Below are 14968 nucleotides of genomic sequence, written 5' to 3' on the forward strand. Positions count from 1 at the left end.
CAGATCCACTGCATGAAACATCCAGAAAATTTGAAGCTTTGAAAGTTTGCAGTCACAGGGATTGTGATTTAGTACAGCTAAGTTCTGACGATCAACATTGCGTAGCAACAACAAGAAATGCAACGTTTGCAGATCTCTGTAAGACACTCCATCACAACCACAGAATAACAAATCAAACTTTATTTATTTGCATAGCACCTTTCATTCAGATTGAAACATCTTGAGGTTTGGTTTAGTTTTGTTTGTGGTTTTCTTATTTACTCAGGCGCTGCTCCTGCACCTCCCCTGAGTCATGATCACACCTGGTGGAAGTTACTCATCAACACAGCTGCTTCCTATTGGTTAATTGACACTTTGCAGATTCAAGTTTAATTAAAATCTAAGCCTCCAGGTTGTTTTGGACTCAGACCAATTTGTTTCTATTTTTTTAAGCTTTAACTTGGGAAATGGCTGAAAAACATTATTTTTTATGCAAACATTTTGAAACAGCTACAATGGATTAACCCTTTCTGGTACCAAAGTCTCAATGTGTGTCTCCCCTGCAGACCCAGATCAGTTCTAGTTTGTGGATTCTATGAAGGGAAATGTGAAGCACTACTTTTTATTTTTTTTTTCTGGTTCACAACAGGAGGATCGGCAGAAACATTCTGAGAGCAGTTAAGTCTTTCCTCCTCCACCTGGCAGCTTATCAAAGGACTCGCACAGAAAGCAAAAAGCGCCGTTTGCAGGGAGCATTAGAAGTGCATTTAGCATCAGCAGAATATTCAGCGACTTTCTTCCTTTTTTTTTTCTTTACACGGTAATTACTGGAATAGAACCAAAAAGAAACAATAATTTATGCAGAGCGGTGCATTCATAATTTATCTGAAATAAATCAAAAGAATAAAGTCTTACTGTGAGCTCATTTGGTTCATCTAATAACATCTGAAACACAGCTCAGTGTTTTAGTGACATGTAATGAATGAGTTAAGATGAACTCAAGGTCACATCCATCCATGACTATAATGGAACTACAGGTTTGCTTTACATTCAGCTTATAGGATTTTGTGGAGACAAACAAGGATTATCGTGATTGCCTTTTAGAAAAGACAAAACGAGACATTGAGTTCTGAGCTGACCCACTCTGAACGATCACTGTTGTTTTGTATGATTGTACAATAGTTTTAACCTCTCAGCCAGGGGCGGAGCTACAGGGGGGCAACAAAAAGCCCCCAATTTTTGAGTTTAATTATTGACAAAGATGAATAAATAATCAATACAAGCTTTATAGAGCATTTTAAAATATATATATATTTTAATTGAGCAAACACAAGTGGGGCCACCACTGCTGATGAACCCATAAATTCTGTGCACTTTTAAATCATATGGGGCTCACTTGGCCTTGCTGGCTGGGGGGGTTGTGTCAGGAAGGACATCCAGCGTAAAACTCTATCTATGAGAATCAGTGAAAGTCTTCTAAAGTCTTCTGCTCCCCTCCCATGAGCTCTGCCCACGCTCTCAGCATTTTAAAAATTGCTCATTTAAAGGGAAAAATACCTTTTTTTGTCCAAATAAATGAATTGAATCAGATGTGAAAGCACAGTAATTTCTCCACTCATGTGTGAACTATCCATTTAGGTCAATTATCAAAAACTGTCATAAGTCCTTTAAATTGTTGAGTAATTTATCTGCCCTCTGAATAAGATGTATATCTGAGTGATTTTTCACCAACTTTTTGTGACTTTAACTCATGAATTAAACATGGAACAGGAAAAAAGAGCCATGCATCTTCATTAAAACCAACGCAACGAACTGATTAACTTGGACAGTGTCATGTTTTGTTTTTCACGCTCACGCACACAGGGTGTAATTAGGTAACCTAACATTAACAGGAAAACATTCATAGAAATGCATAAAGAGTAATGAGAGCCACACACAGCAGTGTTCCTGTCAGGTGTCTGTCACGTGCAGCGGATGCAGACAGACGGAACGCAAACACACCTCAGAGCAGATGGCATTTCTTTATCCACGGTTTAGGACTCAATGATATAATCCTGCTGCAACCGCTGGGTTGCATCATTTGAACAGATTAAACATCTTTCTTTCCTTTCAATCTGTTTATCCCTCTCTCCTTTAACAGAATACTATCTTCTTACGCCACTGATTGTAATTTTTACTACAACAGGGTGATCTGTGCGTTGATGCGCTTACACATTTCACTTCCCTCAACACTTAACATTAAGCATAATGTGAATTTAATGTGTTTTTTTGTTTAATTATAGCATGATGGAGACAATGCATGAGCTTTTGGAGCCAAGAATAACTATTTAAAGCTGCTATTGGATTCATAAAATGATGCAAGAAAAGAAGCTTCCTTTATGTTTAAAATCAAACTGAAAAAGATGTTGCATTTTAAACCTGTAAGTGATAATTGCCCAAGATTACTGCATACGAAAACAGATTATGAACAGATGATACAGTGTTTGTGCCTTCCAATATCTGTTCTGAAATGAATGTCTGTATTTATAAAGCCATTTGCCGGCTTGCATAAGAGGACAGGTGGCTTTATTGAACCACACAAGCAAAGGTTTACGCTCACAAACACACACGCACACACGTGCCAATAAAGTTGCAGCATTTTGAATAACAACTGCCTCTGTCTCTTAAAAATAGAAGTACTTGGCTTTTCAGTTAGCTTTAAAAAAAATTAAGACGTCTTTTCTGAATGAAATACATTGAACTTAAGACAGCAGGAGATATATACTTTTATTTGATGAAGGTAGAATTCTCTATAGATTTTGAGTGCAAGTAAATGAGAAATCAAACCAACATCACAGCTTTTTACCACTGTTGTCATAACTTTAACATGATAAAAAACGTACCCCCATAGAGTATTTCTTAACTTTTATAACTTGTTTGAGCTGAGCTTTTCTGCCAATAAGTCAGCAAAAACTAACTGAAAATAAATTTATCTCTGAAAGTTCATAAATGCTCCAATGAATCTAACTCTTTTTCCAACAAATATTACACAACAAATATCGACTTTGCTCACTTTTGAAAAATGGAAGCCTCATAAAGAGCCCTAAACCCTTTCAGTACTTATTGAGCTTGAGTCAAAGCAGAAATAATTTGTGATTTTTTGTTCGGGCAGGGTTTTGGACATAATTCATCCTCTTGGCTTTCATTTGTCGGTGCACTTAGCACTTACTGAAAAGCTGCCCACTCATTCAGGCCTGTAGCAAGACTGTCAAATAAATCTGAGATCCTTTACTGCAATATATTTTGTCTTTTGTTGGAGTGGAGTCAGAAAGGGTGATACTGAAATAAATCACCTCTGTTAGGCAAACATTACAAAATCAAACCTTTTATTAGGGGAGGAAAGACACTTTTACTCAGTAACAGACACTCCAAATGTATAAGTTGAGATCAAGATTTAAATAGTATAGGGGTGTAACCATTCATTTTAACAAGGATTTGATTCAAATCATAATTTTTACGATTTATCGGTTCATTCTGAACAATCCGATTCACTGATCTAAAATCAATCCAGGACATCTTTAGCCAAAAATTCAAAAATGACTAAAACACCTGAACAGTATAGTTTTCTTTATTTCTTGCAGGATAATATTAAATATGTGTACAAACAAACAAGGAAACAAGAATTAATGTCAAATGCATCACATTTTAGTTCCGTAAAGTTCAGACAACTGTTGTTTTTCAACATAAACATGATTAAAAAAATGCACTTCCACACATTGGACAGTAATGATGGCTTAATCATTTTTGGTGCATCACATGTGTGTTGTTGTCCGCTGTGTTGTTTTTACATAATAGTTTAATATAACTTACCAATCCAAATCTTCCAATATTGGTTAATTGATTAATTTAATTTCAACATGATTTTATAATGTTATTCGATTCAATTACCAATTTGCCTCACACAGATCAATCTCCTAATAAAAAGAGAAATTCCATCACATTAATAAACTACAAACATTTATTGATAACATTTACTTTTGAGTTTTTTTAAAGTGCTTTTAAATGTGATAAATACCTTTATTGCTTTATTTCAGACTAAAAAAATTAACATCTACAAATCTGTTTTTCCACAGTTAGACTTAAATCATCCATCTGGACGTTTCTTGATATTTATTTACAGATTAGGTAACAATTTGCGCAAGTAAAGGCTATAAATAACTATTACACTGTGCTTAGTCACTTCTGTGGGCAAATAGTAATAAAGTAGAACAAGCTAAAACATATTTTAAATATTAAAAAAATCTTAAAAAGTCGAAATAAATAGCCTTAAAAGACTTTATCATTTTATTGCCAAAAAATATTAGAAGGCACTTTCAGCCCAAACCACGTGATCAGATCCCCACAGGACATCCAAATTCCCCAAACAGCTTAATGTGACTGATTAAACAGCAGGGCAGAAACCAAAGGGTTCAGAAACAGCTCTGGTCCCGGGAGAAAGAGAGAGGGGGGTGCAAAGCCTAACAGCAAGTGCAAACACCCCCCCAAAAAGAACTGTTCAACTAAAGTAAGTCCCAAATAAATCGCATGCAATTCTCCAGCAGAGACCAACCTTTCTGCTGCTTGAAGGACTGGATGGAGCCCGAGTGGTGCACCATGGCGGCGTTCACTTAGAGTCTCTCAAAGCGAATTAGAATCCGTGTTTGGAGGAACCCAACTGCACAACACGTGTGGAGCTGTGGCGCACTGGCGCTGTCATCAACTCGGCTCCCATGCCGCCGCACGGGCTCGCGGACGGACGATGCGCAAACCCGCAGCAACACCTGTCTGTCTCAGCTCCGCACGCTCTCCTCTCTCTCTGTCTCTCTCTCCCCCCATCCGCCACCATTCACGACTGTTGTCATGGTGACTGGCGGGAGGGGAGGTCCTGGTACGGACGCGTCCTCCTCCGTCCTGATTTATAGAGTCCAGAGGAACAGCGCCGCTCTGATGGATGGAATCGATCAGTTTGTCAGGGATCCTCGCGCGCTCCGAGTTATTGCATAATGGCGATGTGACGCCTCTGTAGGGTATAAAACACTATGTAACATCGGATTTAACGCATATAATAACTAAAAACTAGGGCTATGTATTAAAGAGTCTGGCAATACAATATATATCGTGACACATGTCTCACGATATAATACGTATCGCGATATATCCCATGACTGTACCAGAACAATTTTTCACTTTTTTTTTTTTTTTGGAAGAGGATGACTCACAAAAAAGAAAAACTGCCTGAATATTATAATGCTTTTCATGGTAATAAAATTGTAAGAGACCTATTTAATGATCTCAACATTAGGCACTACTGTATCTTAGTTACTTTTACCAAATTCATAGCTTAACTTTTTGAAAATTAAGAAAATATTTTTTCTTTTTCTTAAAGGGAATAGTGAATATGGTCTTCAAACACAACAAAGCGGCCGAGGGTTTAAGTGGAACAAAAAAGTAAAACTACGTTTCCTCAAAAATAATTAAACATCATCTTGTCAGGATTTCAGATCGACACAATATTGCCAAATTAAATATTGTGATATATTGCCAAATCGATTTTTCTCTAGAACCACATAGACTAAAATACATTTTCATGAAAGCTTACATGTATGTTGTTGTTCACTTTTAAGCACCGATCTGCACACATGGTTTGGCGGAGAGCCCTTCCTGACACAATAAGTTAAAAATGTTACCAGCCTATAGCCCTATCTGGCATGTCCAAAGTCTGGCCCATTTGGCTCCTTTCGTAAAATCAATAATGTTGATTCTAAAAACTGTGACTGTTTGTGATTTGTTGGCTAAATTACCATTTTCACCTCGAGACCTCAACATCCCAGACATAGCCTGCTATCTACAACAGGCTAACTAGGAATGACTGCTGTAGAGAATTTAAAGTGATTTTGATTAAAACACATTTAGATCTTTTTTTCATATGGGAGGAAATGAAAAGTATTATGTATTATGCTTTTATCTTCTCTCTTTTTTAAATTTTGATATGAAAAAAAATACAAATCTGGCTTTGTACTGAAGTGGGGAAACGATATTTTAGGGATCTGTCCACACCAGTGACCCGTCACTCAAAACCCCTCACCAATCAAATCAGGACCAGTGAAATCCCACTGCTATTCCCCGAGAAACATCCCTCCAGCTGCTCATTTCAATATAATGCTTTTAAAATAGTTAATGGCCACACACCAAATCTGGTCCTCTTTACAAAAAGTGTAAACATTCCTGCTCTACATGGAAGAAGAAACCTTTGGGAGTATTCTATAGGACAGAGGTATCACTAACATATGGATTCATCACTTTTTTCTGAGGTATTTAATACCATGAGGTTATAAGAGATCAATACTACAACTCTGTCACCAGACACTTCCGATGATGACAACACTGCTACTGTATAAGATTTCAGTTCCTTTGTGAGTTTAATTTCATTTATAAAGGAAGCCCAAAACATGAAAAATTAAGTAGTTCAAGCTGAGTGTTCTTGTCACATACCGTCAGGGGTCGCCACAGCGAATCAGCTTTCACCGATCAGGACATTTGGTTTGAGTTTTTACACAGGATTCCCTTCCTGACACAGTCCTGTTATTCATCTGGGTTGGGGACCGGCACAGGGAGACCCAATCGGCCCCTATGTGGGCACATAGATGAGTTAAAGACTATTTTTTTTTTCACCAAAAATCACATGAATCTAAAAAAAACGTCTTAATTCATGTATGATTTGAGTCAAATATGGAAAATACTGTCAGTTCAGCTCAAACAGACTACTTTTTTAGTAGTTAGTGTCTGTATTTCACTGTTTTCCTTCTAAACCTGCGCAACAGTTTGTAACAAAATGAAAGTAAAAGCGTATAAACGTGGAATATATTAAAAAGCATAAAAGTTCAATTTCAGATTCAAGAACAGCATGACCTTCAAACATGGTTAAAAATCCATGAGAGAAAACATTAAAAAGGTTGTTGTTGTGCTGACCCCGGCCTTCGTGACCCAACTTGACCTGTGACCCTTCTTTTGAGCATCAATCTCTTCCTGCAGAGGAGTGTGCAGGCATCTGTCATGGACGCAAATACCATCTGCTTTCCTGCAGCGCACTGGGTCTCTGTCCTTCTAACACTTATTCAGAACTATTATGAGGGGCTGGGCCACTCGTGAATGTCACTTAGCTACAGTGCAAATACATTTCTCTCCGCTGCAGTGCACGATAAATAAATAAGAGGTTCTTTCACTGCAGGGTCAGTCTCATTTAAAATGGTACCTTTGCTCATTCCTGACTGTATAGATGTAGGTCAGATGAGAGTGCTGCAAAGAAAAGGGGGTTTTAGGCAAGTAGAACACTGCCACCCTGTGGGTTAAAGCTGGTGACGCTTAAACACAAAATTTTAAAAATACTTTACCTTTTCAACCATTAACCTAAAATTCTAATGTTTTCTGTCATTTATGACTTCAAGATGCAGCAATAATTAGTATAAATAAAGAAACAGAACAGAAAAAGCTGAAATATTAGCTTTTTTTTTTTTTAAAGTTGCTCAAGTTGATTAGGAGAAGTACTGGTATAGAAGTAACTGACAGAAACAACAGAAAAAGTATTTTTATACTTAAAAATAAAAAAAAATAAGAAATATTGTAGATCTTGCATAAAAAAGCTTTATGAACCACCGAGACCTCTTACAGTCCACGATATTACCACTGATGGAATGCTAAAAAGGCTCAGCATCAGTAAAATATGCTGATGATGCAGCTTTGAAAGTACTGGAAACCCTTTCAGGAGTTTCTGCTTCAGTTCATCGATGGGCTAAAGTTTGATTCTGTACTGTGCATGACTTCAGAAACGCAACCAAAAAAATGCAACATTAAACTGAAATTTGACTGTCTGCAATACATTTTTTTTTACCTAAAGTCTTTCTTATTTGAAAAGTTACCAAATAATCAAAACAATTGATGACAGGATTTCTCTCTTTTTACATATTTAACAGATTTAAGTCATGACTTAAGTTTCAAATTGTGAAAAAAAACTCTCCGTCTTGTAAAACAAGAATAAAGCCGCATGTTTGAGTAAAAGTTATTATGTGAGTTGGAAACTCACCAACAGGTTGACTAGAGTCGGTGTTCATGTCTTCTGAGTGGGTGCTGTAGGAGAGGCTGATGGTAGGATTGACAGAAGTCTCCCAAACGGATCCAGAAGGGCTGCAGGAAGGATTCACCAGCAGAGGAAGGAGCATTTCCTGTTGACATGATCCTGTCAATCACAAACGGAAGAGGTAAACCAGGATTTCATGGTATAATCCCCTCTGGGCTAGTATTTTTTTTAATCTTATTGATGGAAACAGATAGCTCAAGATTTGAGATTGATAACTGCTCTGACACATTACAGCAGTCAAGCGTTTTGCCCCCCATATCACGTAACTGCACTCATACATTTTTAAATAGTCTTGAAAATGTCTTTTACCTCTATGTGACCTGATACTGGGGAGGGACACTGAAGCCCCATGGTTTCCCAGGCTGACAATGAAAGAGTCAGACAAAAGATTTCTGAACGAATTTGTAAAATATATATATATATATATAGAGCTTCATGACTGTGCACACCTCGAATGACCACAAAAATACTCAAGTAAAATAAAGAGTAAAATGAATACTCCTGGATTGACCACTACAATCTTCTGTTTAATAGGAAAACAGAGGAGCAACAGGACCGAACACATCCAAACGGAGACAAAAAAACTTTCATTTGAGTTAAATTATTCTATCTTATGTTATCAATCTATTTCAGTGGCAGGCTTAGCAGTTTACAGGCCTCAGGTGAACAATAACATGGGGCCTTCTGCAGTTTTTATATTACTTATTTAGTTAAGTTTTCCTGAAGAAACCAAAGGAAACAAAAAAGGAAAAAGAAATGATCATTTTCTGCCCCCTCCACCTTTCCCTTTTCTCTCCTTTTTTGTTATTAGGGCCACCAAATAATTTATAAATACATGAGAATAAAGTTATAAAATTATGAAGAAAAAAATTCAGTGTTTTATAAGAACAAAATTATAAATTTATGACTTAAAATGTTGTAATTTTACATTAACTTTTTTTAAAGTAGAGTTTTAAATTTAATGAAACAATCATATTTTTTTCATATAATTTTATGATTTATTCTTAAGAAATTTTGATCTTTCTCACATAATTTTACGATTTTGTCTTCACAACATTTTGACTGTTTTCTCATATTTTTGTTGTTCTTTCTCCTGTTTTGTCTTCCTGCACTTAAGGAAGTGTGACAAAAAATGTCTTGTCTTTTCCTTTTTTCACATTACAACGCTTCATCTTTATAATAATTATTATTATTATTATTTTATCTCTTTAGAAAGTCTGTCTTAGCTTGCTGTTGCTGGAATATTCCATTGCTTCAGCAGGGCGGGGGGAGGACAAAACACTTTCACATAAGCAGTTTTATCCCATTTAAGTGATTTGGGTTTTTTCTGACAAACTCAGATAAAAATGGGCGTAGAAATTGTCTAATAGAAAGTGATCTATTTTGACCAAAAATCTTTTTTAGTAAATGTGAAGAGTGGATCTTTCAAAAATGAACAGATGGCAGATTATTGCCAATAGAATATCTTTTTAAATCTGCGAAGAAAAAATGTTGTCACACAAAATTTAGGGTGCTGTGACATTTTGTGTTGAAAGTTAACCTGCCACTGTAGATAAGCAGACTTTAACAAAAGATTATATTAGCAACAGAAATAGTTCCAACTTATTGCACATGACGACTTTATTTTTTTAAATGTATTTATTTATTTTTATAATTTCATTTAATAACAACACATAAAATCAAAATAATACAAAATGAAATTATAGCAGTTAATAAATGAAAAGGGGCATAAAGAAGTAACCTTATATTGTCTGTCCCTATCAATAAATCAACAAAAGTAAATCAAAGTACATCAAACAAACAAAAATCTTAAGCCCAGCCTATACATTTTAAATGAGCATATAAACATAAATACATACATATTTACATAAACAGTTATCAACACAAACCCTTGTTTAATCATATTTACCTACACAAGGCTCAAAGTCATAAAGTTTTATTAAATACATTATTTTACATTAGTTTAGTTGTGTTTGAATCTAAAAAATAGGTTTTTAGTTTGGCCTTCACAATAAAATTTGACTTTCCTCAGATTTATTTTATACAATTTCAAATATTATTGTTTCTTCTAAATTCTATTCACTGCACAAGTGTATGTTATTTGTTTATACCCCATTGGTTGACTGACCCAAGATGAAAACAGTTCCTCATTCCATCAGACAAAAGCACTTTATTGAAATGCGCTAAGTGTCTTTTAAAACTGTGCAGACTGTGTGCAATCATTTATAAAATCTAATGACATTGAAACTACACAACCATTAAATTAGTGAGAACTACACTCAAAATAAAATAAAAATACAAATGTGAGCTTACATACATAAACTACTTCAAATACTACAATTTTAGTTAAATGTTAACTAAACTTAAATGTTTTATCAGCAAAATTACATGTGAGCTGAGGGGCGGATCTCCTGCTCAGAGCACCTTCCTTCCATTACGTAGCAGCTGATGTTTGTGCTTTAGGTTTCTCAAATAACTTACATTAGCCATCACAGATCACTTAAGGCCACATAAGTGCTTGGACAGGCATAACACTCATACTCCTCTTCCTCCAATCCATGTCGTATTGCTTAGACAGTGGTTTTCACTCAGTCAAAACTTCACAAAGTCCTTGATGCAGCCTGTAGTTAAGATCAAGCGGAAACCAGCTTTCAAATTCTAAAGAACTAATTATAGTAGAACTAAAGTAGCAGAAACAATGATACTATCTGGAGCTAAGTCATTCAAAACAACATCTAATGCTCCAAGTCAGAGGTTAAAAGTGCTAAACCCTGTTCACGACTCATTTTAAATTAAAATAGTTTTTTATCAGAAAATAACACCTTTAACAGACTTCATATGTGCTTCTTAAGCTAGTCTAATACGGAAAAGCCTGATTCATGGTGTAGGTTTAAAAACAGTCAGTCTGAGGCTGACCACGTATGTCGTCACAGGTCTGTAGCAACCATGGTGCAGGAATGTGCAACCATATGTCAAAATAAAAGGACGCACATTACTGTTTGACTTGAACACTCCACCTTGTGTCCATTTATGGAAAACACTTTAAAAGTAATATATAGTAATATGCTCATCTATAAATTTTCTATAATCTAAAAAAAAAAAATCCTACCTAAACATTGAATTAAACCTAAAATGTCAAATTTTGTCAAGTTAATATATGCATAGATTTACAGTTTGTTGACTTAACTCCTGTTTTTCTTATTTTTTTAGAATATTTTATTTTAATAGGTGAAAAAAATGATCAATTGAAAAAGAATAGATGAGTGGAGTACATTTTTAATGCTTAGAAAGTTTCAACAAGGAAAAAAAAGCACACCATAATAACATGTAACTTGTTGAATTTATAGAACTGAACCAACAAATACCAAACGGTAAATACAGTATGTATTCCATTTAATGTAAGCCATATCACTGTTTACATTATGCTGTAGTTACTGTTTTCATCAGCTTACTTACTTAAATTGCCTCATGAAATATGAGGTAAACTTACCTGAAGATTTGTCATTATCCCTGGATGTGGTCAGCTCCATTGTGTGCACAAGTACAGCATAAATGTCCTGTTTGTAAAGGTTCTATATTGTTATTTTTAAGTGTCAAACAATGTCCAGTCCATGGAGCCTGATATTCCCACAACACAGTCCTGTGAAACAGCCTGGTTGCTACAGTGAAAATGAATGGGTGGAGTTTCAGATGTGGACAGGAAAAGATTGTGGAGTATTGATTCAACAGAACTACTGCTCTTTAGTGCATCACTCACTTCACGTGGAGATTTCTCTTCGGAAAGTCTGATAACAAACTGCAGCATGAGAAGATAAAGTCCACTCCCCAACAGATAGGACCCACTTTGACAACCTGCAATTTGGTCGTCAACCTTACTTATTTTTCTTTGTCTTATTCATATTTTATAAACCATAATTATCTGATTTCAACCATGTATTTTGAGTAGCTTAAATGTTTTAGTGTCTCTCATCAATTTCCCATAAAAGTAATAATGGTTGGACAAGTCATTAGGCTATCACCATGGCAACTGATGCTCAGCTTGGCCACAATGTGGTGCTGCTGGATCAGCGAAAACTGACAGATGCGTTCAAATACAGAGAACAAGCTCGGAAAAGTAGGATAAAACGTTTAATCAACATTTATTATTACTATTTTTAGGAGTATTATTAATATTGCTACTAAAATATGTTACTGTTAAATACAAATTGAACTTGTGTATTTAAATGTGCTCTTATCCGGAATGGTTTCATATTCACAACTTTTATTTACATAATGTCAATGAACGCAACTCGACAAATTTGTGTGCGGAGTAAACAAACGCTCAGAGAAATTTATTTGGCTCCGGGGGCTAAACTCTGTAAATATATATATTTCTCAAATGCCGTGGCGTCCAAGCAAGAGGTTTGCGGATAGATAATTTATTTCGGAGCTTGGAGAAGCAGTTTGCCTCGTAGTGATACCTTGTAACCGTTAGCTAAAATGCATTTGTCTCCGTCGCTCTCCGTTGCTAGCACTAGCCTCTAGCTAGCAGCAAACGTTATGCCCGACGACCCCACGGCAGCTGATGGGAGTAGCGGCCGCCACTTCTTACGCTTTCTATGCCACCCCAGTGATTTCAGGAGAACCAGGCTGCTCATTAGATAGCTAGTTGCTTGAAGCCAAAATAGAGTTTAATAATTGCCTTTTTACTTGGTGGACTATTTATCCAGAATGGGAATGTGCCTGCCGTGCCTTGGTGGAGCAGCGGACGACGTAGTGGTCACTCCAGACCCAGTAAGTTAACCACAACTTTCTGTTTTAGCTGAATAATGAGAGTATCTCACTTGTTTTTAAAATAACAAAAGTAACGGCAGAATAAAACATTGAATTATTGATTTATGGAACCCTAATGACTGTGTTGAAGTGGATGTTGAGGCTCGTCCGGCATGTTAAGCATGCTAAACGCTCACGCGCACAGCCTGTTTCCAGTCTAAACTTTCCCTCTTTCAACAGGAGACCAGAAGAAGACAGCTAGCTGATGCTGCTGAGAAGAGACAAAAAGAGGTATGGCTTTTTCCACATCCATTCCATTTCATTTTTATAGTTCTGATGCTACACAAATATAATAATAATAATAAAAAAAAATCAGAAAAACTCAATGACAAGATAAGAGAAAGTGCACCAATAGATCCACAATGTAGACGAGCAGTTTCAAATAATCCACTCATTTGAGAAACTTGTTTAAATTTCAAAGTTAGAAGCACATAACATTTACTAATCCAGTGTTATCAGCTTGGAAATAATGATGTTTAGACGTCAAGTACACAAATACCTTATATGACGGCAGATAATGGAAAGTAGGAGGGGGCAACGCGAGACAAGGAGCAGGAATTCTTTTCCCCCTCAACTTGTCTTATATGTTGTAAAGTGACTGCCAACGTACTCCCAGCATACCCCCAGAAAATCATCAACGTGAATGGATTAAAAGCTGAAAGAGTTTGTGAATTTCTCACATCAAAGCTTGATCTATCATAGAAAAACCTCTCGGCCTCCATCTACATCTCATTGCTCCCCCAGGTTTTCAGGGTGTTTTAGCTGCTGCTTGGGCCTCTCATTTCCCCACTCTGGCATGTGCTCTGAGGGCTAAACATACTCGATGTAGGCATGCGGGCGTGTTACACACACACATGCTGCCACAGCCTCAGTCTTATGACTTTCTCTTCATAACTGACCCTTCAGAGCTTTGAATCATAACTCTCAAGTTTAGCAACTTAAGAGAAATTGAGCTATAAAAAAGAAATATTTGCATACGAATTTATGACATTCTTAAAAGAGAGAATTATCAAGTTTTAGTGACACAAAGAAGGTTAAGAGTCCCACTACAATAATTTTTGATTTACTTTCAAGTGTTTTTTTTAATCATCGTTTAACAGTTTTTAGGCAAAATCAAAAACATGAGTCGTTTTCTAGGATATAGTTTCTGCAGACCGGCACTAGTTCATTAGATATTTTTCCATTAGCATTGTTTCATTTGTTCCTGATTCACAATGATTAGAATGACATAAATACTCAGAAATGCAACTTTAAGCTTTCTGACTTATATCATAATAATTCATGTTCTCAGGTGAGAAATTTTGCCTCAAAGAGGTCAGTAGAGGAGAAAGTATTCAAGGTTTACCTAAAAAGTCTCTGGCCTATAAGAGATGCTCTCTGAATCTTCTGTTTCTGAAGCTAAAACCTGTGAAGACTCATATGTTAGGTCCTGTGTGGTGCTTCTTAACACTAGAATCCCTGGAAATTTCAGCTTCTGCTGCAATGCCCCCCTCCCCTTCTCAAAGTAGTGTTGTGGTGATCACCTAAACCATCAACAATGACTTCATGTTTTCACATTGCAGATTTTCCAGTTAAAATGTTATGGCTGCTGACTCACATCCAGAAGGTCATGGGTTTGAATCATGCTCAGGAATAGTCCACATTAAACATTTGTTTTTACTTTTATATTTTATTTTTACCTTGAAACTGTTCAATGCAGGGGAAAGAATTATTTTTAACACAGACAAATACAATAATTGACAAACTGGTGACATGGGGGGAGGGGGTTGATTCATTTTTGATGCTTTTAAACCATCAGCAATGACTGCCTGTTTTCACATTGCAGATTGTCAGGTTTAAATTTAAGTTTGACATGCATCTTGGATTCTGCCATTAGACGGCGCAGTGGTTATGGCTGCGGACTCACATTCACATGGGTTCAAATCCCGCTCAGGAATAGTCCACATTATATATTTGTTTTTACTTTTATATTTTATTTTTACCTCAAAACTGTTCAATGTAGGTGAAAAAAAATGTTAGCAGACA

General features: G+C 36.1%; 2 protein-coding genes across 4 annotated transcripts in view; one reads left to right on the forward strand and one right to left on the reverse strand.

Moving 5' to 3' along the window:
* Window positions 1–12111, reverse strand: part of ano3 (anoctamin 3) — a 45183-nt gene extending 33072 nt beyond the window's left edge. Inside the window, exons 1-2 of one of the 3 annotated variants that reach the window (XM_036212327.1) lie at window positions 11622–12111; window positions 8078–8230 (exon numbers count right to left, since the gene is read on the reverse strand). In XM_036212327.1, the coding sequence (XP_036068220.1) occupies window positions 8078–8230; window positions 11622–11661 (193 nt within the window). In that variant the 5' untranslated portion in view covers window positions 11662–12111. Of the gene's footprint in view, window positions 1–4567; window positions 5904–8077; window positions 8231–11621 lie in introns of those variants that run through there. The other 2 variants (XM_036212328.1, XM_024281750.2) reach the window with 2 other exon arrangements.
* Window positions 12112–12410: 299 nt separating this feature from the next.
* The window catches only part of LOC112152307 (small VCP interacting protein), a 7042-nt gene continuing 4484 nt past the window's right edge, over window positions 12411–14968 (forward strand). The window contains exons 1-2 of the mRNA XM_024281802.2: window positions 12411–12904; window positions 13124–13174. Of these exons, the coding sequence (XP_024137570.1) occupies window positions 12842–12904; window positions 13124–13174 (114 nt within the window). The 5' untranslated portion in view covers window positions 12411–12841. The remainder of the gene's footprint in view (window positions 12905–13123; window positions 13175–14968) is intronic.

The sequence above is a fragment of the Oryzias melastigma genome, linkage group LG6 (assembly GCF_002922805.2).
Source record: "Oryzias melastigma strain HK-1 linkage group LG6, ASM292280v2, whole genome shotgun sequence".
Classification (NCBI taxonomy): domain Eukaryota; kingdom Metazoa; phylum Chordata; class Actinopteri; order Beloniformes; family Adrianichthyidae; genus Oryzias; species Oryzias melastigma.